General features: G+C 43.1%; 2 protein-coding genes across 9 annotated transcripts in view; one reads left to right on the top strand and one right to left on the bottom strand.

Annotated features, from left to right (window-relative positions):
• TIPRL (TOR signaling pathway regulator) overlaps nucleotides 1–14,895 on the bottom strand; it is a 19,038-nt gene extending 4,143 nt beyond the window's left edge. The window contains exons 1-7 of one of the 3 annotated variants that reach the window (XM_065676634.1): nucleotides 14,667–14,895; nucleotides 4,029–4,208; nucleotides 3,107–3,206; nucleotides 1,859–1,990; nucleotides 1,352–1,447; nucleotides 537–599; nucleotides 304–351 (exon numbers count right to left, since the gene is read on the bottom strand). In XM_065676634.1, the coding sequence (XP_065532706.1) occupies nucleotides 304–351; nucleotides 537–599; nucleotides 1,352–1,447; nucleotides 1,859–1,990; nucleotides 3,107–3,206; nucleotides 4,029–4,189 (600 nt within the window). In that variant the 5' untranslated portion in view covers nucleotides 4,190–4,208; nucleotides 14,667–14,895. Of the gene's footprint in view, nucleotides 1–303; nucleotides 352–536; nucleotides 600–1,351; nucleotides 1,448–1,858; nucleotides 1,991–3,106; nucleotides 3,207–4,028; nucleotides 4,209–7,332; nucleotides 7,549–14,666 lie in introns of those variants that run through there. The other 2 variants (XM_065676632.1, XM_065676633.1) reach the window with 2 other exon arrangements.
• Nucleotides 14,350–26,532, top strand: GPR161 (G protein-coupled receptor 161). Of its 6 annotated transcripts, none has more exons than XM_065676622.1 (9): nucleotides 14,350–14,553; nucleotides 14,647–14,710; nucleotides 15,699–15,788; nucleotides 16,769–16,802; nucleotides 17,010–17,517; nucleotides 18,026–18,750; nucleotides 20,276–20,380; nucleotides 23,006–23,137; nucleotides 23,823–26,532. In XM_065676622.1, exons 5-9 carry the CDS (start codon nucleotides 17,078–17,080, stop codon nucleotides 24,068–24,070), a joined length of 1,650 nt encoding a protein of 549 aa, XP_065532694.1. In that variant the 5' UTR covers nucleotides 14,350–14,553; nucleotides 14,647–14,710; nucleotides 15,699–15,788; nucleotides 16,769–16,802; nucleotides 17,010–17,077; the 3' UTR covers nucleotides 24,071–26,532. The 6 variants fall into 6 exon arrangements, with proteins under 6 accessions (XP_065532694.1, XP_065532695.1, XP_065532696.1 ...); XM_065676623.1 differs by having other exon boundaries at nucleotides 14,647–14,871; XM_065676624.1 differs by lacking the exon at nucleotides 14,350–14,553 and having other exon boundaries at nucleotides 14,635–14,710.

Raw genomic sequence — 26,532 nt, 5'->3', positions numbered from 1 at the left:
AAGTAACAAGGATACTCAAGATCAAGTCTTGGGTCAGGAATATAAATCAACAGCTGCAACTCCGAATGTGCCACAAATTATTCTGAGCCATTACTGGAGTTTTAAGGTGGGCTATTCAGTTTGAGAAAAACTGAATGTGTATTACCAAATAGATCTTAACCCCTAACACTACTTGCAAGCATACAACCAGCCCTGATATTTAGCATTATGGGACATGGACTACCCAATTTTGTGGCTGAACAGGTCTATGAAAGAATAAAATAAAACAAATACTTTAATTCAAAAGTAGAAAAGATAACTCACTCCTGTATCTTGTCTTGTGATCTGAGCATTTACAAATGCACATCTGCCCTGAAATCACCAAAATAAGTGTTGTGTAAGCAGAAAGGGGTTTTCTCTATCAATTCCAAAACTAGAAATCAGTTGACTTACACAGTATTTTCTATGCTGACTGTAAAAACAATTTAAAAAGTGAAGAATAAACAAAAACCAACACAAAACAAAACAACCAAATACCACTTTAAAAAATGCAGTACCTTTAAACTTGATATTTTGCTTTCTCTGGAGGTATATTCTCGCAACATGTACGCCTTGTCAGCCTAAGAAAAAAAAAAAGGCAAAATTACAGAATTACCACCCATCAGTGCAAAAAGAGCATTTTAAATGCATTGAATTTTGTAAGCTTTTGAATTTGGTTGACCACAGATTGTCACCTGGGAGCAGAAATGGACATTCAAACTCATGAAGACAGAGAAAGATATTTAGCAGTGTTTTCTTTCCCCAAAATCACCCTTCTGCATGCATTCAGGAAAAAAAATGTTGTGACTATATATGCTTGTTAATCTTTACTCAGCTAGAACTCCTACATTAGTAAAAATACAGCTAGAGAGAATAAGCAAACCACAACTGTTATGCTCTGTATTACGTATGAGAAACTAAAACTCAAATATAGTATGGACAGTTAAAGTTAAAACTTGTAGTCATGTTAGACAAGCCAAAAAACCTGCACTTTGAGACAACGATAAGAACAGTACTACACCATTTACTGTTGCCTGTTTTCCCTCTTGTACTTCTTCTCTAATCTGTGTCTGCAAAATATATTTAAATGATAACTGCACACGAGGGGTAGCCGACTCTGTTCTTACAATACCTAGCCAGCTCCCATGGCATTCAGCACTTGGCTGCTATTTCAGCACCACCACAATAATAAATATACTTGAAAGCTCAGTTCAGGTAACCTCTATACTCCAAACATTAGTATTAAATAACAGGAATATCAGCAAGTCTTCTCTGGAAGTAACATGACAAAGGAGCATCTGTAAAACATTCATGATGGAGAAGAAGAGTTTACCTCATGATAAAGCCTTGTATCATTCATCCTGATAAGTACCCCATCAACTCGCAAGAAAAACCGCAACAGGACAAAAAAGCTGGAAGGCATAACTCTCTGCAAAAAAGAAAAAAAAAAAAGATGTTTCATTCAGCATTTCACAAAGTTCTACTTAAATATGCACTCAGCTACTTCAGATATTCACAGTGAAAAATAGTATGAGGAGCTTTCAGTAGTAAAGTCAAAATTTGGGCTGTTGATATGCTACAGCTGTCGCTGGACAGCAAGGCAGACTGCCTCAAAAGAGGCAAAAGATTGCTCCCTGAAGCAACCAACAGAGAGATGTCAAGACAACATAATTTCCAGTAAGATGATATTTCTAAGATTGTGGATAAAAGACTTTGCATTTTAAACTTTAAATCCCATAAGGAAAAGCATTAAATAATAAAAAAAAAAAAAAAAAAGGCTGAATTGCATATGTTAACCAACTGAGTCCCCAAGTGTCTCAACATAACTCTTGCTACTCACTATTTTTACACTCAAACTTGACACTCCATGATCATGAAGTTCATCTTCAAAGAGAAGTACTTCTTCAAAAAACATAATTTGTTCCCGGGCTTTCAATTTCTCTGTATTTATGTGTTCTGTTGTAGGAACAACCTAAAGAAAAAGATTAACAACAGGTAGCATGTTAATTTGTTGCCAAGCTACATAAAGTTTGTCCTATTCTATAAATCCCACAGTTACTGGTTTTAGAAAGGAAAAAGCTTTTAGAGCACTAAGCTTAAAACATGCAAGATTTCTAAGAGAAGAAGTTAAAACTAAACCCAAAGTTACCAAGAGGAAATACCCATCAGAGCAACACCAAGAGTGGAAAATTCTGAATAAACTTTCCTCTGGGTACAGGCTCAGTGGGGTTTCAGCTGCAAACAATTCTACTCAATTTCTGTATTGCAAAACATTTGAAGATTTGAAGTTTTGGGTTATAAACAAGATTCCATTCATTTACTATCTCTAGCCCACTACAAACCCTGAACAGGATTCTAATAAAGCCTCTCCATGGAAATCAAGTACCTACATTTTCCATCTCATGATCTCCATATACACTCATATGCTTCCACTGCCTAAAGACTACAGGCCAACAAGACATCATTTATTTCTATGCTGCACTTTTAATTTCAGAATAAGTCAAGTAATCTGTGACTCTTCATACAGAGCACATGCTTAGTAGCATGCAATCTGTATACAGTAAAGAGAAACTGGGAACTTCAGTCTTAATTTTAAAGACAAGGGAGGGCCTATATGTTTAAGTATGTTTTTGCTGTTGCAGAAAAAAATATAAAGCCATTGAAGAAAGCAGCCAGATCTACATATCTGCTTAGACAAACAGGCAGCCAGAGAGTAAAGGTAGTAGAGAATTACAGTTAATAGTTCCATTGTGTGTGAGGACCCCAGGGCTTCAGAGGGGCATCCAGCAAGATTTTCAGCTATGAAGATTTTTACTCTGAGTAAGTTCTCACTAAGGGACACAACGGCACCCTTTTATATGATCCTAAATTGCTTAAAAAAAAAAACAAACAACAAACCAACCAATGATTTGATAAGAATAACATGCTGAGACACAAAAAGCCCAAACTATACTTTAAAGTCAGAAACTACAAAACTTGAAAGATTTTACAGATGCCTACTGAAAGGTAAATGAAAGTGTAAAAAAAAGTGTTTTGTGTTTGAGGGAAACAATCTGCAATCAGCATTTAACGAGGAGAAAATGGTTACCTTTAATGTTGCAGTATCTCCCAGCAGTGTTCCTTTGTAGTCTGTTGTGTAAGTCCAATCATATGGCTTGACAACTTCCTTAGTGTGCTCAGGCTCACTCCTTAAGAAGTGCAAAACAACATTCTTTGTAATAATTCCTAAAAAATTACCACCTCACAAAGAATATGTACTACAATTCCCACACTCTTCAAGAAGAAAAACAGCAGCATTGTTTGTGCTGCAGTGACAATGTCAAGACTTAATTGTACAGTATTGCTTCTTCCACAACATCTTGTTTCTGTACAAGATTAGAAAACTATTACCAGAATTCCTATGTTACAACACTACCTCAGTCCTGGGAGTCATTCAGTGTTGTTGAAAGAGTTGTATTTCAAGATCATTTTTCCTTTAAGTAGGCAGAAAGCAATCTGCTGGTAACACACAGCAATCATTAACACTGCTATTTGCCTTAGTTTTCACGACACCTTTCACTTCTCTCTGTGCTTTATTTCTAGGTGCTCTGCAACTCATTTGGTAAATACTAAGCAGTGCAATTAGTTCTCATACATAGTGACTGTTCTGCTATACTCCTAAGGCTAAGATTTTGAACACACACAGCATTCTGCATTTTGAAATGCCACACAGTACAATCTTGTAATGCTTGAGGCCCCAAGAATTTGAATAAATAGAAACAGTATTAAAATAAACTTGTAGTTTATTTTAAGAAAGCCAAGATTCAACTGAAAAATAGAATTGACCCCATTTAACAGATAGGATGATCATGGCAAAGAAAAGCCAAGTGATTCGTGTGATCACACACTGTATCTATGGTATAACCAAATGCAACATGGTCTTCAAGAGTTCAGTCTGTTCTTCTGAACACTTTATGACAGTTTCACATGCAACACACCGGTACTTGCCCACTGGTGATAAAATACTGTACCTGCTCTCTTGCCACTCCTCTGCACAAGCCACTTTGATCATACCTTGACAATTATTGACACATTTTAAAGCATCTGTTGCATTGAACTCAATTCCAAAACCATGATCGTGCTGTATCCTTAGGATATTGTCTCCAAACATCATCTCTGGCAGGGAGGGCATGTGTAATTCATCAGCTAGTCTGCAGAGAAAAATAAAAGTCCCATAAAGAGAGGTAAGTCAGCTACAGCTCAGTGACAGCAGTCCTTGGTTTGGAATAAGTATTCTTTAGAGTCAAAGAATGGTTTGGTTTGGAAGGGACCTTAAAGTTCATCTAGTTCCAACCCCTCTGCCATGGGGAGGGACACCTTTCACTAGACCAGGTTGCTCAAAACCCTGTCCAATCTCACCTTGAACAAAACACTTCCAGGGAAAACCTCAATACCATGATCATTTAGAACTCACATCATCAATGTGTTCTTTAAAACTTTGTTGTTTTCCCAGTTTAATAATTTGACATGAATCACAGTCATCGATCCAACATCACTTTTCCACCACAAAAGTATTCCTGAAACATCCCTTCTCCATCAGGCTCATACAGAAGTCTCACACACAAGAAATAAAAAAAAAAATAAATCTGATAACCATGAAGTAGCTGCTTTCAGCCTGTTGTAGGAAATCTCTGGATAGTCCATTAACTACTTCAGCAAATACCCCAAATGAACTTCTAGGAATGAGCACTCATTGTCAACAAGTTTAAATTCACTACACAGTCTTTCACACCTCTAACTTTAGAAGCCTACATAAAGGGGCTGAAAACAACCTTCGAAAAGTATGTGGGAAGTTCAGAAGAGGCTACTGAGCTCTACTACCTTCCCAAGCTGGCAGAGAATACACACCAGTATTTGTAACCTCAGGCACAAAAGCCACAGCCATAGCCACAGACCCAACTGAACACAGGACTGCATGAACCAAGTAAGCATTATCCCTGCAGGAAATCTCAAAGCACCCTATTTCACATTCTCTTTTACCTCAGTCTTTATGCTTATTTATACATGTGTACATATATACATACACTATAAATGCACATGTACACATACACCACTACTTTGTATACATACTGACCTTACTTACCAAAAAGGTTCATATACTTCTTTTCCTCCCTCCCACTACCTACTTGTCAAGATCAAAAAGAAATATGTGACATCTGGAGAGGAGAGAATTCCAGGAAATACACTAATTATAAGGAAGCAAGAAAAAAAACCACTAGTGTCCCAACAGCAATTTTCGCATTGATAGTAAGGCCTTCCTGAACAAAAGTGGTTATTTCTGTAACTCTGCCTACAAAAGAGCATTATGCTAACCAACCAAACCAAAATAGCAAATTCATAGATCCTATGTCTTTCTCAAAGAAGGCAGAATAATGTTATGAAGTTTTCTGTCCCAACAAGTGTAGGCGCCTTGACCTGCCAAGACCAACTCCAGCCCAGAAAGGAGTTCTTTTATATGGCACATTTAATCCTTCACCTTTCCACAGAGGAGACCAACTCCAGCCCAGAAAGGAGTTCTTTTATATGGCACATTTAATCCTTCACCTTTCCACAGAGGAGACCAACTCCAGCCCAGAAAGGAGTTCTTTTATATGGCACATTTAATCCTTCACCTTTCCACAGAGGTTGCCACGGATTTTTGTGATATGTTTGTCAGAAATAAAACCCTTACAGATACATGTTCCCCAAAGAATGAAAAAAAATGCAAAATGCAAAGAGAAATACATTGTAAAAGGACACTGACTAAAAGCACTACAACTGCATACTTCTAGACTCTTCAGATTTTAAGCAGAGAATTTGTTTTGGAGATCTCATGCTATGTACCAAGACCTAAACAGCTACTTTCGGACTTCCCTACTCTGCAAAGTTCTCTGTTCTTTCATGCTGTGTTGTGCCTTTTGCAACTTTACCTTTCAGCCTTTTTCAACATGTTCTGCAAAAAAACCCCAAACCCACTGGTCTTCAAAAACATCTAAACAGACAAAGGTAATTTCTGAAAATTACAGAGGTGACTGTGCATTTTAAAATAGGTAAAGTTAAAGAAACTGAATAGATCAGACGAGTACGGTAGGCAATTTGGCTTCAAGAATGGCAGTTCGAGGCTCTCTCTTGTTCACAGGCAAAGAAGAGTTAACATCCTCCTGATCTTAATAAAGACCCTCATTTTTAAAAGGTAGCATCCTACAAAATAAGTGTTCACAAAGATACCATAAAAATTGGATAATCTAATAAAAACTTCTCTCCCCCAGCAGGACATGGGTACAGCTTAGCTGGGTGTTGAATCCTCATTACAGAAAAATTTACTAAAAATCACAGGATTCAAGTTTTCTTACCTGTAACTGCAAAAATTAAAGGACCATTAGTCAGAAGCAGTTTGAGATGATTATCCTAAGTTCAAAGCTTAAAACAAAGACGGATGAAGGAACATAGGGTTTACCTATTTTAAGGCAGATACCCGGTTAAAACAACCAACAACAGAAACTGTTTCAAGACATGGGACTTTACCAAACAAATCAGCCTTACAAAGTTAAAACCAACACGTATTAAGATACACTGAACAAGACCAATGAGATTTCCATGTACGTATTCCAAAAATTGAAACCATGAAGTATCTGCCAATTCAGCTGCCACTGAGGTCACCTATGGCACCAAATAGCTGAACTGCTCGGTGCCCCATTAGCAAGCCTTACCCAAGCACTTGCTGCTGACAAAGGAACATTTTCTCCAGCAGCTTGACAGCAGTGGAAATTACTACTACAAGGAAAATGCAAATAATACATTTTTAATGAGAACCACTATCTTCGAATAGCCATTACCACAAAATGGCATATGAGTCTGTGGACTACATGTCAAAGAACCTGAATCACCATTAAAAAGTAATTAAGGAAAAATAGGCTTCTAATTAGCAGGCCAGGTCTCCAAAACCATTAAGCGATCATTGAAAGCAGAATTCTGGAGACCATCTGCAACCCAAATCTCCTCAGTTTCTCAAGCCAAAGCATCAAGATTACCCGCACAAGAAGCGAATTAACAACCACCACCCCGCCCGTGCTGCAGAACTGAGCAGCGTCTCCCGGCCTAAAGAACGTTATTTCTTGTACAAGATGACAAGGCGCCCCAGACCCCTCACTGTCGGAGGCCGAGGTCCCAGCACAGCGGAGGCTCCTCCCGAGCCCCAGTACAAGCTGCAGAGCGCAGCGAGCCGCGGAGGCCCCGTCCCGACCCGACCCGACCCGACCCGTCCCGTCCTCCGCGGCCGACCCCAAGCCGCCTCACCTCTCGGCCTGCGCCGACTTCATGATGTGCGTCCGGGCGGCGCTCAGCTTCCACGGCCCGAAGGTGAAGTCACGCCGGCTGCTCTGGAAAACGGGATGCATGGCGGAGACGAGGGGAGCGCCCCGCCAAGGAGAAAGCGAGACCGGAAGAGGCAGCGGAACCTATCCCACCCGTCCCCACCTCTCCACTGTAACCCGTACTCTCCTAACACCAAAGGCACCGCCTCCAGCAGCTTCCGCTTCCGGGGCGCCCTGCCCATGCATCCGGGAGCGGTGCGGCCGCAGTGGGGGTTTGCGGGAGCTGTCCGCGGCTCGGCTTAGTGGCGGCGGGGCTCTGCGCTCCAGGAGCCGTAGTGCTGCAGGGCGGGAGCTGGGGCGGGAGCTGCGTCCCTCTTCCCGGGCGTCTTCGGCCTCGGCTGCCCGGCAGCTGGGCGCGAAGAGCCGGCGAGCTCACCTGAGCCTCTGGAACCGGGCTGCAGCACCGTGGCTGGAACAAAACGTGTACTTGGCCGGCGGGCGCTGGTACCTCCAGCCGCAACCCCGGGGACTCCGAGCTGAGCCAGTCAGCGCATTCGTGTGCTATGGAAGGCTCTTGCTGCTGAGAGAGGGTAGGAGCGGTCTCTGGGAGATATGAAGCTCTGGATGGTGCCTGGCCGTTCTCCTTGGCCATGCCCAAAGGTTCAGCAAGCATCACCCAGCACCGACACAGACACAAGCCTTGTGCCATCTCAGATAGGTGCACATGTGTGCATGGAATCTTCCGTGATGGTCAGGTAGCTCCCTGGATCCTGTTCAAAGATGGTCTTTTAAAAATGTTAAAATGTGATGGCATGGCAAGCCTAAAACCCTGTCAAAAAGCACTGGTTGAACTGGTTGAGAACTACACATATTTACTACCTGGGTTGCTTTTCTGCATCACTGAAAGGGCAGCCTAGCTCTATGAGAACTGCTCTTGGCATAGGGGTACAACTGACATGGTCCAGCTCCTTCTGTTGGACCTGCCACAGCACCCGGGCAAGGTAAAGTGGCAGCCATGGGGATGTGATGCCCATATTCTGAAACACTCCACCTCTTCCAAACCACAAAGCAATCAGAACACAGCAAAGCTCAAATCAGAGCAGTCCTCCTCTGTGTGCAGAAGGAATCAAGCTGTAGGGAACATGGGAATTAGGGATACACAAGCACGGCATTTAATCATTCACCCTTCATACTGTGCTCACCAGTGTCTTGTTTCAGGTGTGTGTGGGGGAAAACCCACACAGCCTCTATCTGTATTACTTTTAATGGCATTTCGGGGGCTAGGAAGCCTAGCAACTAGGATTGGCCCAGCTCTGTAGCTCACTCACACTCTGTGCCAGGGCAAGTCACTTCACCTGGTCTGTATAATATGGATTCTCCCCCATTTTAACTGGATTCCTGCATGTTCAGCAAAGAAGGGCTGAGAAGAGCCCTGTGGTGCCAAGGAGTGGCAGCTGTGCCCCGGGGTAGATGCAGTGCCCACCTTCAGTTGAGACATGGCAGAACTCCTGTGGTGGTGAGGAGCCCTCTGCAAGGGCCTGGAATGTCCCAGAGGCTCTGCTCACTCCCCGCACATCACAGGCGGAGGCTGGCTCTGTTGCCCATTTGGGGCTTTATGAACAAAGACGCAGAGTCTAGTTAGGAAAGGAGACATTTATTCTGCGCAGAGTCCTCTGTGGAAGTCTCCACAAATCAAGCACAAATCAATCATGACTGTAACTTTAAGCTATTTATACATTTTGACAAAGAAATCGGCGTTCACTGGTTGAGAGTTATACAATTTGTTCATTAATTAGTATTCTACCCCATACTGGTATCCCTCTCACTTCCTATGCTGATCAGGCATGCAGGCTCTGCCTTTCTCTTGAGTCAGTGGGTTTCTTGAGTTGGTGGTCAGGCTGCCCCCCACTCCCCCACCTAATTATTGCTCATTTTCTTCTAGGCTGCTGTCCAAGGGTTGGAGACAGATATTCCTCCTTATCAGTCCTGACTCATTTCCCAGAGAAGCAAGATGGATGTTCTTTGTTTAGAGAAGTCTTTGTACATTATCACGGTTATGTAGCAGAACTATGATTGTAGCAAGCAGCCTCTTGCAAGTTGTTGCAAACATCTACAGGTTTTGCTCAGTCCTTTGGGGTTTAGCATTGTTTTGCAAGATGTTGCAAGCATTATTTCCCCCTTTGGAAGTCTCACTTCCATATTTTGTATCATTGTAAAACAACAATAGGGTGTGGTGTTTAGTTAAAGATTTCTAGTTTAAATATTGGTGTCTTGTATATTCCATCTTATACTTCTTTACATAAAAAATTTTTACCATGTTAACTCAGCCTAATTTAACTAAATAACCCAGTATCAATACAAATTTAGTACTCCCATATACTCTTTTCTATTGCTTTCCAAACACTTCCTATAGAGATTCTTACAATCATTATAGTAACTATAATAACAAAGTTTACATTATGCTCAAGAGCCAGTTTGGCAGAGATAAGCCTCATTTATGAAGTAGAGCTGATACTGGTTTCTAGTCTTTCATTAATTTCTCTACTTGCTTTAGCCACTTGTTTAATTCTTTCTGTTTTTGCAAGGGTTCGGTGACATTAGGTGTATGTGTGCAACACCTGTCAGGGTCCAAATGTAAATATCCACATAGGCCATGTTCTTGGGCTAACAATAAATCTAACGCTTGTCTATTCTGCAAAGTCATCTTTGAACTGGCTTGCGCCTGTTGATTTAGGTCCAAAAATCTGGTTTTAGTAACATCTGCCAGAACCTCCATTTGTCCAGTAATGCTGTTAATTGCAAATCTATTCTGTAAGGACATTGACTGTGGGCTTCAGAGATTCTAGGACCCATTCTGCCCAAGTTCCAGTAGATAGTTGTTGCCAACCATCTACTAGTATCTCTTTCAACGATTCCATAAGGAGTTACCATGCTCTTTCTCCATACAGACATGAAGTTAGTAATCATAGTATCATAAAATCATAGAAGAGTTAGAGCTGGAATGGACCTCAAGATCATCTAGTTCCAACCCCCCTGCCATGGGTAGGGATGCCACACACTAGACCATGTCGCCCAAGGGCTCTAGCCAAGGGCCTAATCCTTTGAAAATCTTGGGGATAATTCGAACAGTTGTATCCATTTGTGCAGTAAAGTCTCATTATTCTATCTTTTTGTATATTCCATTTGGGTAGGCTTCTGATATTCTTCACTGCCCTCCTGGATTCCTTACCCTCTCAAAACACCTATCTGTTCAGCATAATGCCAATTCCCTTCTTCAGTTACTTTCCATGTTTGGTAAATTTAGTCCCAAGGTATATCACTGTAGTCACTGGCAATCCATGTCTTATTTTCTATAACAAGTTCTCATTTTCTTGTAAGAGGAGCTGAGTTATAATTTAGAAGTTTAATGTGTAATGATACACATTTTTGTCCAACAATGTGTATTATTACTACAATATATTCTTTGATCCCTGAGTATTTTTATTACCTGGGACCCATTGTGGAGGGAATTCCATAGATGAGATAAATTAAAAGTTAACACCCCCCATCCTACAGCAAGCTCTGCTGGTTTTGGCAATGCATTGTGCATTTTTCCAAAGGATTGCAGAGATTTCAAAATCATGTTATCTTGGCATTTATATCAAGATTTATTAGTAATATCAATCACATCTCATTAAAGTCCGACATCATATCAAGTTCTTTTTCTGAATTTCACTTTTAATGGTTCTGCTGGAGTTACCTCCCACTTCTCCGGATTTGCGGCGTTCCTTCAAGTGTAGTGGGTCTGTTAGAAACTTCAAAACTTTTCTTTTAAAGACTCAGGTTAGATGCAACAGTGAAGCAGCAATTTATTAAACATTTTTGCAAAAACGGGTGTCCTAATAAGAAGGCACAACCAGTGACTACACAGTTCTTCCTTATATTCCCTATCCCGGACTGCAACAATCCTCCCTTGTTTCCCACTGGTTGGGTACTCCAAGGTTTACAGCCTATCCGAGGCACCTGAACATCCCATGTAAACTCCTACCCCTGTTTGCATCTCCCACTACTCTAATTTAAGAGCCCCTTCCCCTTATTTGCTAACCTGCACATTGGTGAACTTGTTATGAACTGTAACCACTAACCTAGTTCCTGCCTTAACCACCATCTCGTTATCTCATTTTGACAGCTAAGTTTAATGCCTGATTGCAAAAATGCTATCTTACTACTTTTTACAGTTCCACTCCCTGCAGTTTCGCCATGGTGTAGGTTGAGCAAGATTTGAAAGGGTCCCTTCCAGTGTTCCTTTAGAGGTTCATTGTTCTACATCCACAGGTAGACCAAATCAGGTTTGAAACAATGAACTGCTGTATCCAGTCCTAATGGTGCATGTAATTGCAAATACTTGTTGACAGAAAATAATGCTTTTCCTAAAGACATCACATAGTCCTTTAAATACCCCTGTCCCAGCATACAGGCAAAAGCTGGTTCATATTCATCACCTGGTAAGGTTGCCCATATAAAACCTCAAATGTACTTTGTCTCTATTGTTGGGGATTATTCTTATTAATAGGGCCAAAGACAATATGTCTGGCCATTTTCATTTGGTTTCCTGACACATTTTACTTGTATGTCTCTCAATTGACCGATTCATTCTTTCTACCTTTCCATTGGACTAGGGTCTCCAGGGTGTATGGAGATGCCATTTTATGTGTAGTGTTTAAGCTAGTTTTTTGATTATTTTAGCTACAAAATGACGCCCTCTATCTGACATTTCTATTGGGATTCCATTACCTTGGGATAATCTCTTTTAATAATATCTTACCTCTTTAGCATGATTTGTTCAACAATGAAAAGCTTCCAGCCATCCTGAAAAAGCATCTACCAAAACCAATAAATACCAATGCATATTTTGTCCTGGTAACTCTGAGAAATCTATTTCCCAATAGTGTCCTGCTGTATTTCCTTTCTTCACCTCTCTGGGAAGAGGTTGCAGTTGGATTTGAGGATTATTCCTCCGGCATATTTCACACTTCTTCACAATACTCTTAGGAATTCTTCCCATTCCTATCCTTAATACTCACAATTTTAGACTGTCTACTAATATTTCTGCACCCCAATGGGTACTCTTGTGTTCCTGATCTATCATTTCCTTTAGGAGAGGGGTTGTTAAGATTACTGTTGTCTTCAGTGATCCACCATCCTTTCTCATTTTTCTTTGCCTTCAGTAACTCAGCTAATTGATCATCTTCTTTTTGACATTCTGGACTATTTTCCAGTACTGGGTATCTTCCTGGCAGTATTAGTAATACTTGTCCTTCTGCTGTTTGTTTAGCAGCTTGACCTGCTAGTTGATTTCCATGAGAGCAGAGTAGAGGGGCAAGATCACCTCCTTCAACCTGCTGGTTACGCTCCTTTTGATGCGGCCCAGGATACCACTGGCTTTCTGGGCTGTGAGCACACACTGAAGCTGGGTCATGTTAAGTTTCTCATCGACCAACACCCCCAAGTCCTTCTCTGCAGGGCTGCTCTGAAACATTTTTCCGTCCTTAACCTGCAACTGTGGCTGGGACTGCCCTGACCAAAGTGTAGGACCTTGCACTTGGCCTTGTTGATCTTTGGTGGTTTGGTCGACCTGCTGGAGGGAAGGAATGCCATCCAGAGGGACCCTGACATGCTTGAGAGGTGGGCCAATGCCAGCCTCAAGAAATTCAACAGGCCAAGTGCAAGGTCCTACACCTGGGTCGGGACAATCCCAAGCACAGGCTGGGTGGAGAACGGTTTGAGAGCAGCCTTGAGGAGAAGGACTTAAGGGTGTTGACTGATGAAAAGCTCAACATGAGCCAGAAGTGTGTGCTGGCAGCCCAGAAGGCCAACCATATCCTGGGCTGCATCAAAAGGAGTATGACCAGCAGGTGGAAGGAGAGGATTCTGCCCCTCTACTCCACTCTCGTGAGACCCCACCTGCAGTACTGTGTTCAGCGCTGGGGTACACAACAAAATTGGGACGTGGACCTGCTCGAGCGAGTCCTGAAGAGGCCACAAAGATGCTCAGAGGGATGGAGCACCTCTCCTCTGACAACAGACTGAGAGAGTTGGGGTTGTTCAGCCTGGAGAAGAGAAGGCTCCAGGGAGACCTTAATGCAGCTTCCAGTGCCTAAAGGGGGGCTACAAGAGAGCTGGAGAGAGGCTTTGTACAAGGGCAGATAATTACAGGACAAGGTGACTTTAAACTGGAAGAAGGTAGGCTTATACCAGGCATTAGGAAGAAATTCTCCACTGTAAGGGTGGTGAGGCACTGGGACAGATTGCCCTGAGAAGCTGTAGATGCCCCATCCCTGGCAGTGTTCACAGCCAGGTTGAACGCAGCTTTGATCAACCTGGTCTAGTGGCAGTGATGCAGAGGGTTAACCAATATACAAGGGGGTTAGAGGAATTCACTTGCTTAAACAAAAGTATTGTCTGTTGTAAACACCTGTCATGCCTACTAAGCAGAATAAAGGCACAAACTACTGATAAGGGGAGAAGCAGAGGTCTGGTTCTACTGATAAGCAACTATTGACAAGGAAAAGCTGACACCTGAGTCTGTTAATAACGGGGGAGAAGCAGATGGTTTATGGCTGGGATACCGACCAAACCTTAAGGCCATGCGTGAAGATTAAAAGGTGAAAAGTTTAAGAAGAGGAAGACTCATTTACTTCATCTTGAGACCCCCGCCCGTGACCAGAGGGGGGCACTGCGCAGGCGCAAAGGACCTTCTAGCTCATTATAATACGAAGCGGGGATAGATACTAAATATGTATAGGCGTATCCGTAATGTAATGCGTATGTATACCTTAAGAGAATAAATGTAAAGGGAAAAACGACCCTGGCTGTGCATACTTTGGAGGAGCTATCCCCATGCACCTCAGCGCTGAATAAAAAGCATACCTCCTTTACAACTTTAGCGAGTTGTGGAGTCAATCCGCGTATCAGCAGGTGTCCCTGCCTGTAGCAAGGGGCTGGAACTAGATGAGCTATCAGGTCCCTTTCACTCAAACCATCCTATGAATTCATGAAATAGCGCAGCAGAAAAACATCCTCTACCGGAGCATCCAAAACAATTCATTTTACCAACATAACGAAGACAATTCCGAAATAAGCAAACCAATTCCTAGGAAAACGCCAAAACCCCAAACTCCACGTGACCGGTCGTCACCTTAATCCTGCATTGGGACACTTTAAGGTACCTTTTACCCTTCCGATCCGTTTTTTCTGATACGAGTTGCTCGGGGAGGGAGATCAAAACCGAAACAACACTAACAATGTCTCTGTATAGGTCACCGCTCAAAAACTCACCACAGCCGGGGGTTCGCCAGTGGAGTCCCCACGTAATCCCACCGGTGGGTGCTGGAGTCCGTGCAGCGAATCCCTTCGGCTGCGATGGTTTCCCGAGCGAGGTCCAGTCCGAGTTCAGGGTCCCATCTGGATCGCCAGAAACTGCTGCCGATTTGGGACTTTCCAAACTAGACTCTGCGTCCTTTGTTTAAGAAGCCGCAAACCAGTAACAGTTCGCGGTGGTGGTGGCGGCGACCGCAGCGAAAATGGCGGGCGGCGATGGAGGGGAGGGGTCGCGGCGGGAGGACACGGTGGGGTGGGGCGGGCCGGGCCGGCGGGGAGGGGGCATGGCGATGGCCGGGGCGGGCGGGGACGGTTGGAGTGCCGCTCGGGGCCTCTCTGGCTGCGGCGAGGGGTCCGGGACTCTGCAATCCGGGGTACTGGAGGCGGGCGGTGAGTGCGGCGCCAGCACCGGCGGCCGTGGCGGGGCTGGCGGTAGGGCTGGTGCGAGCGGCGGGCCGCCGCGATGGGGGTAGAGGGGAACGATGGATGCCCGGAGCGGAGAGCCCTGCCCTCACCCTTTGTTGGCTATTGGGGGCAAAATGGCGACCCCCGTCCTCCCCATCCACACGGCCGGCTTTGTGTGTGCCGGCACGCCTGGCCGCGCTGCAAGCAGCCGGGCAGGGATGGGATCCGATGAGATGGGACGGGACGGGACGGGATGGGATGGGATGGGATGCTGCCCTGCCCTGCCCTCTCCCGGAGGCCACCTTCTCCCCTGAGGGTGCAGCAGGGCCGTGAGGGGACGGGAAGCGTCAGATGCCCCGGCCGGTGCTGGAGCAGGGGGCGGCCTTAGCTCTTCAGGGGCAGCCGCCTTCCCAAAACCTGCACTCGTCAAAAAGCGTTCGGAAGGCTCACAGAGGTGTGCGGGCACGTCTGGGGAGAAACGTGGGGAGAAGCACTTTTGCAAGAGTTGGCAGAGGGCTTCACTAGAGAAGAGCTAGGTTCCGCTTTACAAAGCACGGCCCAGTAATGTCTTTAATTATGTTCTAGGAAAGCACAGATAAAAATGGGGAAAACGTGGCTCTCCCGCCTGACATTGCCGACTAAGGCCATGGCAGCCGCGCAGACAGAAGCGCTTCTGTGAGTACTCCTGGCCTTTCGGGAGCTATGGATGGGCACAGAGTTAGATGACAGAACTTTCCCCAAGTCTCTAGTTTCCAAAAAGAATGCTAATATCAACTTCACGTTAATTGGTGGACTCTCTCTAGTTTTAGGGTTTGCGTATCTGTTGGGGGTTTTGGTGGTGCTTTTTCTTCAGTATGCTGGCCTGCAGGTGGGGGAAGGATTGAATGAAGTAGGTAGGAGTTAGAGGCAGCAGGGAGATGGCTGCTGAGGAACTGGGAGAAAAAACGAAGGGTCACAAATGGAGGTTGTGAATTGCTGGGGTGGATGTTAGCACTGAAAAGTCAGGGGTTAAAGGTTGTCTCAATAGGTGGACTGCAGCCTAATGCAAGGAAGTGTCTTTTGAACGTCATAGAATCAGAATAGTCTGGGTTGGAAGGGACCTTCAAAGGTCATCTAGTCCAACCCCCTGCAATGAGCAGGGACATTCTCAACTAGATCAGGTTGCCCAGAACCACATCCAGCCTGGCCTAGGGTGTCTCCAGTGGTGGTGCACCCACCACCTCTCTGGGCAGCCTGTGCCAGTATTTCACCACCCTCATTGTAAAGAATATGTACAGAAAAATATCTTCATGTACAGAAAGGCAGTTTCCCCAGTCCTTTGGTACTGGCAGTAAAATAGAATTACCACTGTAGCTAAGGTGGTTATGAACATGGAGAAGTGATGTTAGGAGAGTACATGCAATGATCCCTGAGTCTTTGAATGTTACATAGCAACTGTCAAGAAAGAGTCAGCAGGGTATGGTTAGCCAGGCATCCACAGACCACCAGCAAATGCTGCATAGGCAGAATACAAGGTAACAAGCAGGATAAACAGGCAGAATTAAAAACAAAAAAGCCCAAACAAACCACAAACAAAACAAAAACCAACCAAACAAAAGTTACTTATTTTAAAGTGTGAATCAAAGACTGATAGTGACATTCCTGTTTCTTCACAGCTTACATGAAGGGACTGAATGAGATGCACAGCTGGTAAGTATGGTTTAGAAACAAATAAGATACTTAGAAACTTTTAAAGTAAAATGTGCTGATTTTCTTCCTTGTCCCCCCACTTCTTGTCTTTCAGACAGTTTCTTCCATGTTCTAGGCTTGGTATTGTCACTGACCTCTTTGGTGTACCCATAAGCAATTTTCTCCCTGTTTGCTTTCCCATCTAAAATAGTTTCCTGTATTCTACAGGCAAATTTAATTAATGCAGGCAAAAGGGCCTCCAGTCTTTGGAGAGAATTTGAAGAAGTCTTGACTGAATGTTTCTGACCGTTGTGCTGCTTCTAGCTGCTCAGCATGTCTTGGCTGATCCAGCTCTGCATACTCTGACCATGAGCAGCAATTCCTCCCTCAGCAATGTGAAGGGCCTGAGGAACCTCACCACACAGGAAGACGGGGCAGTCAGAGTCACCGAGTCCATCGCTATAATCGTCATTGCTATTTTCATCTGCTTGGGCAACCTGGTGATTGTCATCACCCTGTATCGGAAGTCTTACCTTCTCACGTTGAGCAACAAGTTTGTATTCAGCCTGACCCTCTCCAACTTTCTGCTCTCTGTACTGGTGCTACCTTTTGTTGTCACTAGCTCCATCAGGCGAGAATGGATTTTTGGAGTTGTTTGGTGCAATTTCTCAGCACTGCTCTACATGCTGATCAGCTCAGCCAGCATGCTTACACTTGGACTCATAGCTATAGACCGGTAAGCACTTCTTTTCTGATGAATTGTAACAAGTTGCCTCATCATTCCATAGGGTGTTCATATCAGTGGATAATGCTGCGTACCACTGTGAAGTCCTTTTTTCCTTCAGCCCCTTGTGAAATTTTGATGCAGAACAGAAGAAAGTGGTGTCATCAATAATTCAAAATGCACACATGCCTTTAGAGGTGTTCAAAACTATTGATTGTATAATAACATACTACTAGAGGAACAAGAAATAATGACTTAAAATGTCCAGATTATACCCTATACCCATGCATTCATGTGTAGGGACAGATTTAATAGCTGCATGTGTGCCTTCAGCCAAGTTTTACAGTCTTGACTGCAATGATACATATTTTTACATGTAATTATTTTTGTAAACAGGCTGCCTGAACTCACTTCAGGGTTTGGAGAAAGGAGAACTAGATATCAACATTGTTAAAATATGTCCTTTTTTTATTGTACATCTTTTGTGCTTCCATTGACTCTTTCTTTTCTTGTCCACCAGGTACTATGCTGTCCTGTACCCGATGATTTACCCAATGAAGATAACAGGCAACAGAGCAGTGGTAGCTCTTGTGTATGTGTGGCTACATTCCCTTATTGGCTGCCTCCCTCCACTTTTTGGTTGGTCATCTTTGGAGTTTGACCAGTTCAAGTGGATGTGTGTGGCAGCCTGGCATAAAGAGGCTGGATACACTGCCTTCTGGCAGATCTGGTGCGCATTGCTCCCTTTCGTGGTCATGATGATCTGCTATGGATTCATATTCCGAGTGGCAAGGATTAAGGCCCGCAAAATCCACTGTGGTAGTGTCATCATTGTGGAGGAGGACTCCCAGAGGAATGGGAGGAAGAACTCCAACACTTCCACATCCTCTTCAGGCAGCAGAAGGAATACTTTCCAAGGGGTTGTCTACTCAGCCAACCAGTGCAAAGCTTTCATAACCATCTTGGTTGTCATTGGTGCTTTCGTGATTACATGGGGGCCTTACATGGTAGTAATTACATCAGAAGCACTTTGGGGAAAGAATAGTATTTCGCCTGCCTTGGAGACATTAGCTACATGGTTGTCCTTTTCCAGTGCCATTTGCCATCCACTAATTTATGGACTGTGGAACAAAACAGTGCGCAAAGAACTACTAGGAATGTGTTTTGGGGATCGGTATTATCGAGAGACCTTTGTTCAGCGGCACAGGACATCGAGGTTATTCAGCATTTCCAACAGGATCACAGGTGAGATGCATGGCCACAAAAGACACTCTTCCTTAATACCAATAAGAATAAGACTTAATGTCTGTGTGGGCTCTGTAAACAGTGGGATGTTTCTGGAGATTTCAGCAGTCTTTTGTTCAGGTTATCATGGACACTTGAAAGGAGAATTTCTCTTTTTTTGTGGGAAATAACCTCTTTCTCCTCCTAAAATCTTCTCTGCCAGAGAAAACATAGTGGTGATAAAACCAGTTTATTTTCTTCTCTCAAGCGTTTCTTCTTATATGTCTATCATTTTGTGTTATCCAGATTTGAGCACTACAATAATTTATTTTGCAGCACTTGTTCTTCAGTTCCTGGCTTTATGCTACAACTGTTTGAGATCTACTACAGTTTCACTGGTGCAACTATTTCTGTAAATTCAGTTTTTAGGCTTAATGGTTGTGAAGAAAAGATCATAAACAAAGTAAAACTATGTAAAAGAGTGAAACTATTTGATGTCTCCCCAAGCTAGAGGCTGAGAGCTTCAGTTGGTCAGTTTACCGTTTATAAAATAGCAATGCAACAACATTCTGATTTTTTTATCTTTTCCATGGTCCTGTTCAGGAGCTTCCGAAAATAGGACATCCTCATGCTTCTGTATGAAATGTCCCTTGGGACATTTCATGCAGAAGCAGGAACTGAAGTTACTTAATTGAGAAGGAAGATCTAAAATGCAGAAGGAAGAGGAGAGCACCAAGGCCCTGTTGTCTTTTCTGCAACCTGGGAGAGGCTCCCATCTAAATGAAAGAGTTTTGCAGCTGTAACCACACCACAAGCTGCAGGTGCTTTGGCAAATCTGTATCCAGGAGATGCTATGGATGAATACATTGGGAACTGGGGGTGTGGGGGTTCTGTGTGTGTGTTTAAAAATGGGAAATTTCTTTCTCTTTACAAGCAATAAGAAGTTGACAGCTTCAAGTTTATCAGGTGTGTTAGCTGTAAGCTGATAGGGTAAAAAAACCAAACCAAACAACCCACAACCAGACCCACAACAAAATCTTGAAGTGGGATCCAAAGACAGCACCACTAGAAGAATCCTAGAATCTCCCCCCTTCTTGTTTTGGGGATTTGAAAGAAGCCAGGCATCTCAGTGCCCCAGCCTTGCTTATGAGCTTCCTGCCAGTCTAATGGCCTGTCACAGCTGCTGGTGGCTGCCAGGTTATTCTCTGTCTAGAAGCTGTATGGTAAATATCCCCATCTCTCTAAGTGCGTATGCTCCCTGTTCAGCCTGTCTGGCTGATAAAACACATGACTGCAAAAGGAGCTGGTGGGAGATCGTGCAGGTAGAAAAGGAGACTTGCCATATGGGAAGACTACAAGGATACTTGAAAGCTGCTGACTGGATTTCTGAGTTGGGAAGTCCAGATGCTGTGCACTCTGGATCGGCAAGGTAAGTTTTATGTAGTATAATAAATAAGGCAGTAGAGAGGGCATTACTATAAGAGGTTTTTACTACAGCAGACACCTTAAACATTCATTGTATAACAAGAACAAGTCTCTCTTGCAGATCTGGGGCTATCTCCTCATCTCACTGCCCTCATGGCAGGTGGGCGGCCATTAGGAAACAGCAGCAGCACGGGAGACACAGGTTTCAGCTGCTCACAGGATTCAGGTAACTGAAAGTGTCATGCTCTCTTGAGCAGAAGATTGCACTTGCACCTTGGCAGAACTCTCTAGGACAGTCTGTATTTAAACATACAGATGTCTCTTGGTGGATGGATGACATGAAGCATCTGTTCCAGCTGTTACAACAAAACTGCTGCAGTTGCTTTTTTCCTTCCTTGCTCTCAATATATTTACTTGCAAAATATTGTTTACTCTAAGGAATGATGACTCTCCCTGATAATGTGTCCTGGGAGCAGGACTGCTGTTTTTGTGCTCTTCTCCTTTAGTTTTGATCATTCTTCAGGGACTTTCCCTGTACCCATGGGCAACAGAGCAACAAAGTGCTGTAGAGAATGTGCGCTTCTCTGTTTCTTAGTTTGTGAGAGACTGTGTCTTGGTCATCCTGCAGTGTAAACATAAGCACACCGGGTGGCGTCAGCTTATGATTTTGTTACTATTGTTGCTACTTAAGAGCTCTCAACTGAAGATGGTTTGGAAAAGGGGAAAGTTCTGCTCGTAATTTTCTATCCAGAACTGTAGCTAGATTTTTCTGGTAGTTAAATCAGCTACCTCTCCTTAACTGTACTGCAGTTATTTTTAAGAGTATTACTGCTCTAGAGACACCAGAGGGTGACTGTCTTAACGTTTGCTTGGTGTTAGAGGTTTGTTTCTTACTTTTGTAAAGGAAGTCTATGGAGCTGGGATTTATTTTGGTAGTTGTTCTACATTGGTAGTTTTATGCCTGTTGTAGGTATTCTGCAGCTGTATATAAAGGAGAATAGCATCCTGGTAAACCTGTCTCAGTTAAGAGGATGTTGTGTTATCTTTTGAGGAATGGTACTGAGCAGTTTAAACAAATGAGCAAACTAAATACACACTGAGTGCTGTTAGAAGTGCAACTACATTCCAGAGCCAGGGATTGTCACTGCAGTGATCCACTGTGAAATACTGTTTCACTGGATGCCTATATTGTGAGGAACTAAAGAGCAGAAAGAAGTCTTAGTCCCTCTTCAGTGCTGCCTGCTGCAGTACCTGATCCCCGTGGCCTGTGTCTTCATCTGCTCTGGTAAACTTAAGCTGAGCTTTTCATGTTGTGAAAAAGAGATGAAGTAGTAGGAGAGGACAAGAATCCAAGTAGTCCCAGCTATACACAAAATGTGATGCGAGACCCAAGTTTTAATTGCTGTAAATGCTGCCTTAAGATCTATTACTCAAAGGACGATGATCCACCCTGTAAGAACAAGAGGCTAGTTTCTTCACTACCATCATTTGAAAAAAATGTACTCAAGTAGTGCATTTGAAAAAAAAACGCACTAAAATTCTGTTCCTTGAGAAAAAGTATCTTTCCTCTTAGTGCCACCCTTCTACTGCACACTAGATTGCTGAGGAGGATCCGGTACTCTTGGAGATCTGTAAGAGTCTACTGTTTTCAGCCTTAAATCCAGCTGATCCACAGAACAGCAGAAGAGGTTGTTAGCTTATTTGGGACTGTGTATTAGGGCAGCAGCTTGTTTTTGTTTGCTGGAGGGAGAAGTGACATAACACTAGAGTTTATCGTTCTGCTATATCGCAGTGAACTGTCAGCAAAGAGTAGACTTATGGAACAGTATGTTGTCTAGAGGTACACCCCCAGTTATGTCTTTCACTTTCTGTAAAATGGGTGCTGGAACACCTCCTTAGTGCAAAAAGAATACATTTGGGGATCAAAAGCAGTCAAGTGGGTGAAGAGAGATGGGAAGCCACCCTCTGGAAGAGTTCTAAAAGCTGTGAAGGCTTTTTGTCCTAGGCCTGTTGTCACATCAGAGGAGTAAATGGACTTCCCTGAGGACTGCTCACCCAGCACTGTCCTGGCATCTCCCCATAGTGCTTGTTTCACTTCTCCTGTACACATCAGAGACCAGCAATTCAAGGGAGGTCTGGGCTGCAGTCGTGCCCTTTGTGTCGAAGCATTGCAGAGATGCCAAGATTAATTTCCTTGTACTTGTAAACTCTCTTTTATATTGGAAAGGTACAAAACAAATGTAGAGTGATGAAGTTAAAAAAGCCCAAGAACTCCTCAACTGAAAAAAAAAGACAACTCATCAGACAAAAATCATTCCCAACCAGCAAGATTATTTTTTTTTCCCATTAAAATATAATTCAGAAAAGTAAAAACGGGTTTTTAGATACAGACTGCATTGAATAGAAAAATTCTCCCATTCGGATTTCCATCCAGGTCTGATTACAAGCCTGACATTTGGCAGCTATGGTTGTCTGCCTCTCAGGTAACCAGTGTTAGTCTCTTGTCTTCATCAGGGGGAAGTTGCCCTCAGCTTTATCTTTCATTTTCTCCAGGTAAGGTTGCAACTTTGTTGGCTGTCCTATTGACATTATAAGGTCTTCAGCTGAACATTTAGAGGAGCTGCTTGAGATTTTAGGTAGCTAATGATAAAAGATTTCCAAATAGTTTGAGCGAAAACTCTGACCTAATTCTTTTTTGTGCAGTGTTTAATTCAAGCTGAAATTTACTTGCAAATGCTGAGTTTAGACATCTTTGGAAGGAGCTGCTATTCATGGGAAGGTTTCTGCCACCACATAAATATTGTATCCCAGCATTACTCTGTTTTGCTTGAGAACTCTTGCTTTGTTTCAGGAACAGAGACAATGCTTCTTGAAGATTATAGCTCAGATGGCACTCAAGCCCCACACTGTGTCTGTCCTCCTCGAAGGAGGAGTTCAGTGACGTTTGAAGACGAAGTAGAGCAAATTAAAGGTGGGTTTAGGGGTAAGTATGGAAATGCTCAGAATCAACTATATAATGTGCTCAGGAAGCCTCCCCGAAACTTAAATTACATTTGACCACTGTTCACCTGGCAGACCTGACCATTCATGCAGGTACAACAGAAAGTAATATTAGTCTTTCTTCCAGTTCTCAAGAAGCAACAAGGACAAGAGTTAGAAGCTGGGATTCCCTGCATACGTATCATTTATGTTGCACAGCTGTATCTTCTCTGCAACTCCACTCATCTGGTGTCTGTTGCATCTGGTTCTGCATTTCCCAAGGAATATATTTTCTTTGATACATACTTTGATTCCATTATCCAAATGTTTCTCATTTGTTGCCTCCTCTGAACTTTGTCATTCACAGACTTGAAATTCTTCCATCTACAGAATTTAAATGATCTGAATATAATTTCACTTTCATTTACCTTTTTTTTTACTTCACTTACTTTTGAGCGTGTTTCTCAGCAGATCTGGGCAAAAATAGATGAACCAATTCACTTATGTTCAGTTAACTTGATTCTGTGCTAGCAAAGTTGCTGCAATCACATGTATTGTACATGTAAAGTATTTTCAGAGGGCGTGATGATACCTTGACAAAAGGATTAATATAGTCTTCAAGCAATTGCACAGCCATGTTGATCCTCTTTGTTTTCTGATGTATTGTTTGCTTGTTTTTTTTTCCCCAGAATCTGCAAAGAATTCTGTTCTTCATGTAAAAGCTGAAGTCCATAAATCTCTGGACAGTTACGCATCCAGTTTAGCAAGAGCTATAGAAGCTGACGTGAAGATCAGCTTGTTTGGGGAAGATGCTTTAGCAGGAGCTCTGTTCCCTGCGCGGACTCTGCCAGGAAGCACCGTGAACACACGGCGTGGCGTCAGACCCCATGCTAGCCAGAGACTTAAGTTGCAGAGCATTGATGAAGGGAATATTTGACAGGAGCACTGGAGGATGAAACCCAAAAGAAACCACTAAGTGGGACCTACTACAGCTGTTGGTGTTTCAACAGAACCAGGGTATCTTCTCAGGATGTTTTCAGTGTTTTCTCAACACTTGAAAAATTCTGGTACTTGCATCAGCATTTTACAGCAGTGTTTGTTTACTGTTTAGGGTGCTATTGACTCTTGTGCCATGTCTTAAATGTATCACACAGTGTGTAGGAATGCAGGGTTTGATTTCATCGACCAGATCGTTAGTCTGTTGAATCTTGGGTCCATCATAGGCCAAAGCTTTAGGAATGAAAAATGGAAATGTATGTGCTGTGCTTAATTCGTTATTACATAGATCCTTTTCTGTACACCAGGAAAATCAGTTTATACTTGATAGCTGTAGTGCTCTGATAGGAGCTTGTTCATTGGATATTATGCCTTACTGTCACAGACTCCCAAATGAGGAGCATGGCCTTTATTAAGGGCAAAACCTGAACTTTTCAGAGAGCTCATGCAAGTTATGGTATTTCTTACCCTTGCTAGTGGATATTTCTGGCTGTTCAATCATCAGAACACTAGATCTGAAGGTGTACTATGTGTTGCTTCTGCCTTACGTGACAGCAGCTGCTTTAGTGTAGTAGGTGGGAGCAGACTTGTGCTAGAAATACCACAGAGATGGTATTTGAGGAAATCATCAATGCAGAGTTCTTAGTTTCCCTGAGAACTTCAATTCACTTCTCTGGTTTTAAAAGGGCACTCTATGACTGTGATAAGCTTGACAGAATACAAATAAGGTATTACTACTTCATATCCAGCATTCATCTTTTCCAGAGACAGAAGTTCTATGAGGGTTTTTTGCTTTGTGGTTTTTTTTTTTTCAATCATGAGGGAATGTAGTGTTTAAGCTATAGGTACTTCAGTGCATCTATTTCTTGGATTATTCATGAATCTCTAAAATAGGAACATTTGGCACTTATATTGCACTTTGCATGTTCATAAGCACTGTACAGACATGACCTTGCTAGGCCTTTGTGAGAGGGTTGATCAGCCCTGCTTGCCAAAGAAGGGAAACTGCAACAGTCAAGCTGCTGGCAACTAAACAGGCTGCAGAGGTGAAAAGGTTTGTTAGGAAAAGAGGGATGAGGCGGATTGTACAAGGATGCCCAGCTTGAGGAACGTTTCTGTGCCTTCCTGGGCTGGCCCCTTCCTTTCTTTGTGGAGGTTGCACCCCTGCCCTACTGCTTATTTCAAAGGGAGGGAGACATAAATGAGTAGGATAATTTCTTGGGGATGTCAGTAGCAAATAGACTTAAGGACCAAGGATTTGCATCTGTTTGCTCTGTGCCCACTCCCCCCACGCCTCCACCTTTCCCGAGAAGTGGTGTGTCTGAGGTTTTGCAGTAGATGGTTTGGAAATCAGGGGCAGGATGTTTCCATCTGGGCAAAAACTGGATGTACACTTGTTAAATTATGGCTCTGTGTGATGCACTTGGAGGCAGAGAAGAAAACTGTTCTTGAGGCAGAGCCCCAGTACTGTACATAGACAACCTGTTGCTTGTGTTCCCAACTTGGAAACATATTTCAGCACAAGCTTATGTCCATCTCTGGACAAAGCAGCTTGACTTTATGAACCAGCCTGAATCCCATTACATTGCCATGTAAGATACAGCTGCATGCTTAAAATTCAGTACATGGTTTGCTGATTAAGAACAGGCTGTTACAGCAAGAACACTTGAGCACCAGTAAAATGGCTCTTCGCCTAACACAGGAATGAAACTACTAATAATAGTGAGGTCCTCATTCCTGAATTTTTCTCTTCTAGTGTGTTGGATAAATTGGCACCTGTGGGCACTCATTTAAGAAAAGAAACCAAAAAATCCCAGTATTTAATTGAAAATGTCCTGCGCTGAGATCATTATTGCTGTCATTAACATTACAGTCACTGTTGTTGAAAGTACTCAGTACTCCTTAAGTGATGCACTTGTATCAAGTGGCTGGAAGAATTTTATCTGCATCCCATTTATTTCCTAGGCCTGCTTCAAAACAAGCTGAGCAAACTTGAATGTTGCTGGATGTAGAAAGAGCACATCTGAGTACGTATGCATGTGGAGAAGCCAGTGCTAGCCCAGAATAATGTGTTTTAGGAGGAAAAACGCCAAGGCTTGTGCAAAAGCACGAAGTTGTATTTTGTTAGAAGCTTGTTTTTCTACAGAGGTACTGAGTCAAATTCAGCTGGAGATGTGGCTGAATTTGGCTGTCCCTGTTAATATCACTGACCCCTTAGTTAGTGTAAATGTTATTATTTTTGTACATGCATTACAACCTTTCCCTAATTCTATTACCACCGCTATCGCACTTGAATTGTCACTAACAAAAGCAGGAAGTAAGAAATGCACACATTTTGTAAACATGTACTCCCCATCTTAAACACAACACAAAAGAGAAGCAAAACTATTGCCAGCCTCTCAC

Source organism: Lathamus discolor, chromosome 4 (assembly GCF_037157495.1).
Source record: "Lathamus discolor isolate bLatDis1 chromosome 4, bLatDis1.hap1, whole genome shotgun sequence".
In the NCBI taxonomy this organism is placed as follows: Eukaryota; Metazoa; Chordata; class Aves; order Psittaciformes; family Psittacidae; genus Lathamus; species Lathamus discolor.
Note: the sequence above shows the minus strand (reverse complement) of the source record. Positions and strands in the feature narration are given on the sequence as shown.

Coding starts and splice junctions, on each gene's coding strand:
- GPR161 (XM_065676622.1), top strand. CDS start 17,078: ATGTTTCTGACCGTTGTGCTGCTTCTAGCTGCTCAGCATGTCTTGGCT. Junction 18,751..20,275: donor CATTTCCAACAGGATCACAG/GTGAGATGCATG, acceptor TCTCTCTTGCAG/ATCTGGGGCTATCTCCTCAT. Junction 23,138..23,822: donor AATTAAAGGTGGGTTTAGGG/GTAAGTATGGAA, acceptor TTTTTTCCCCAG/AATCTGCAAAGAATTCTGTT.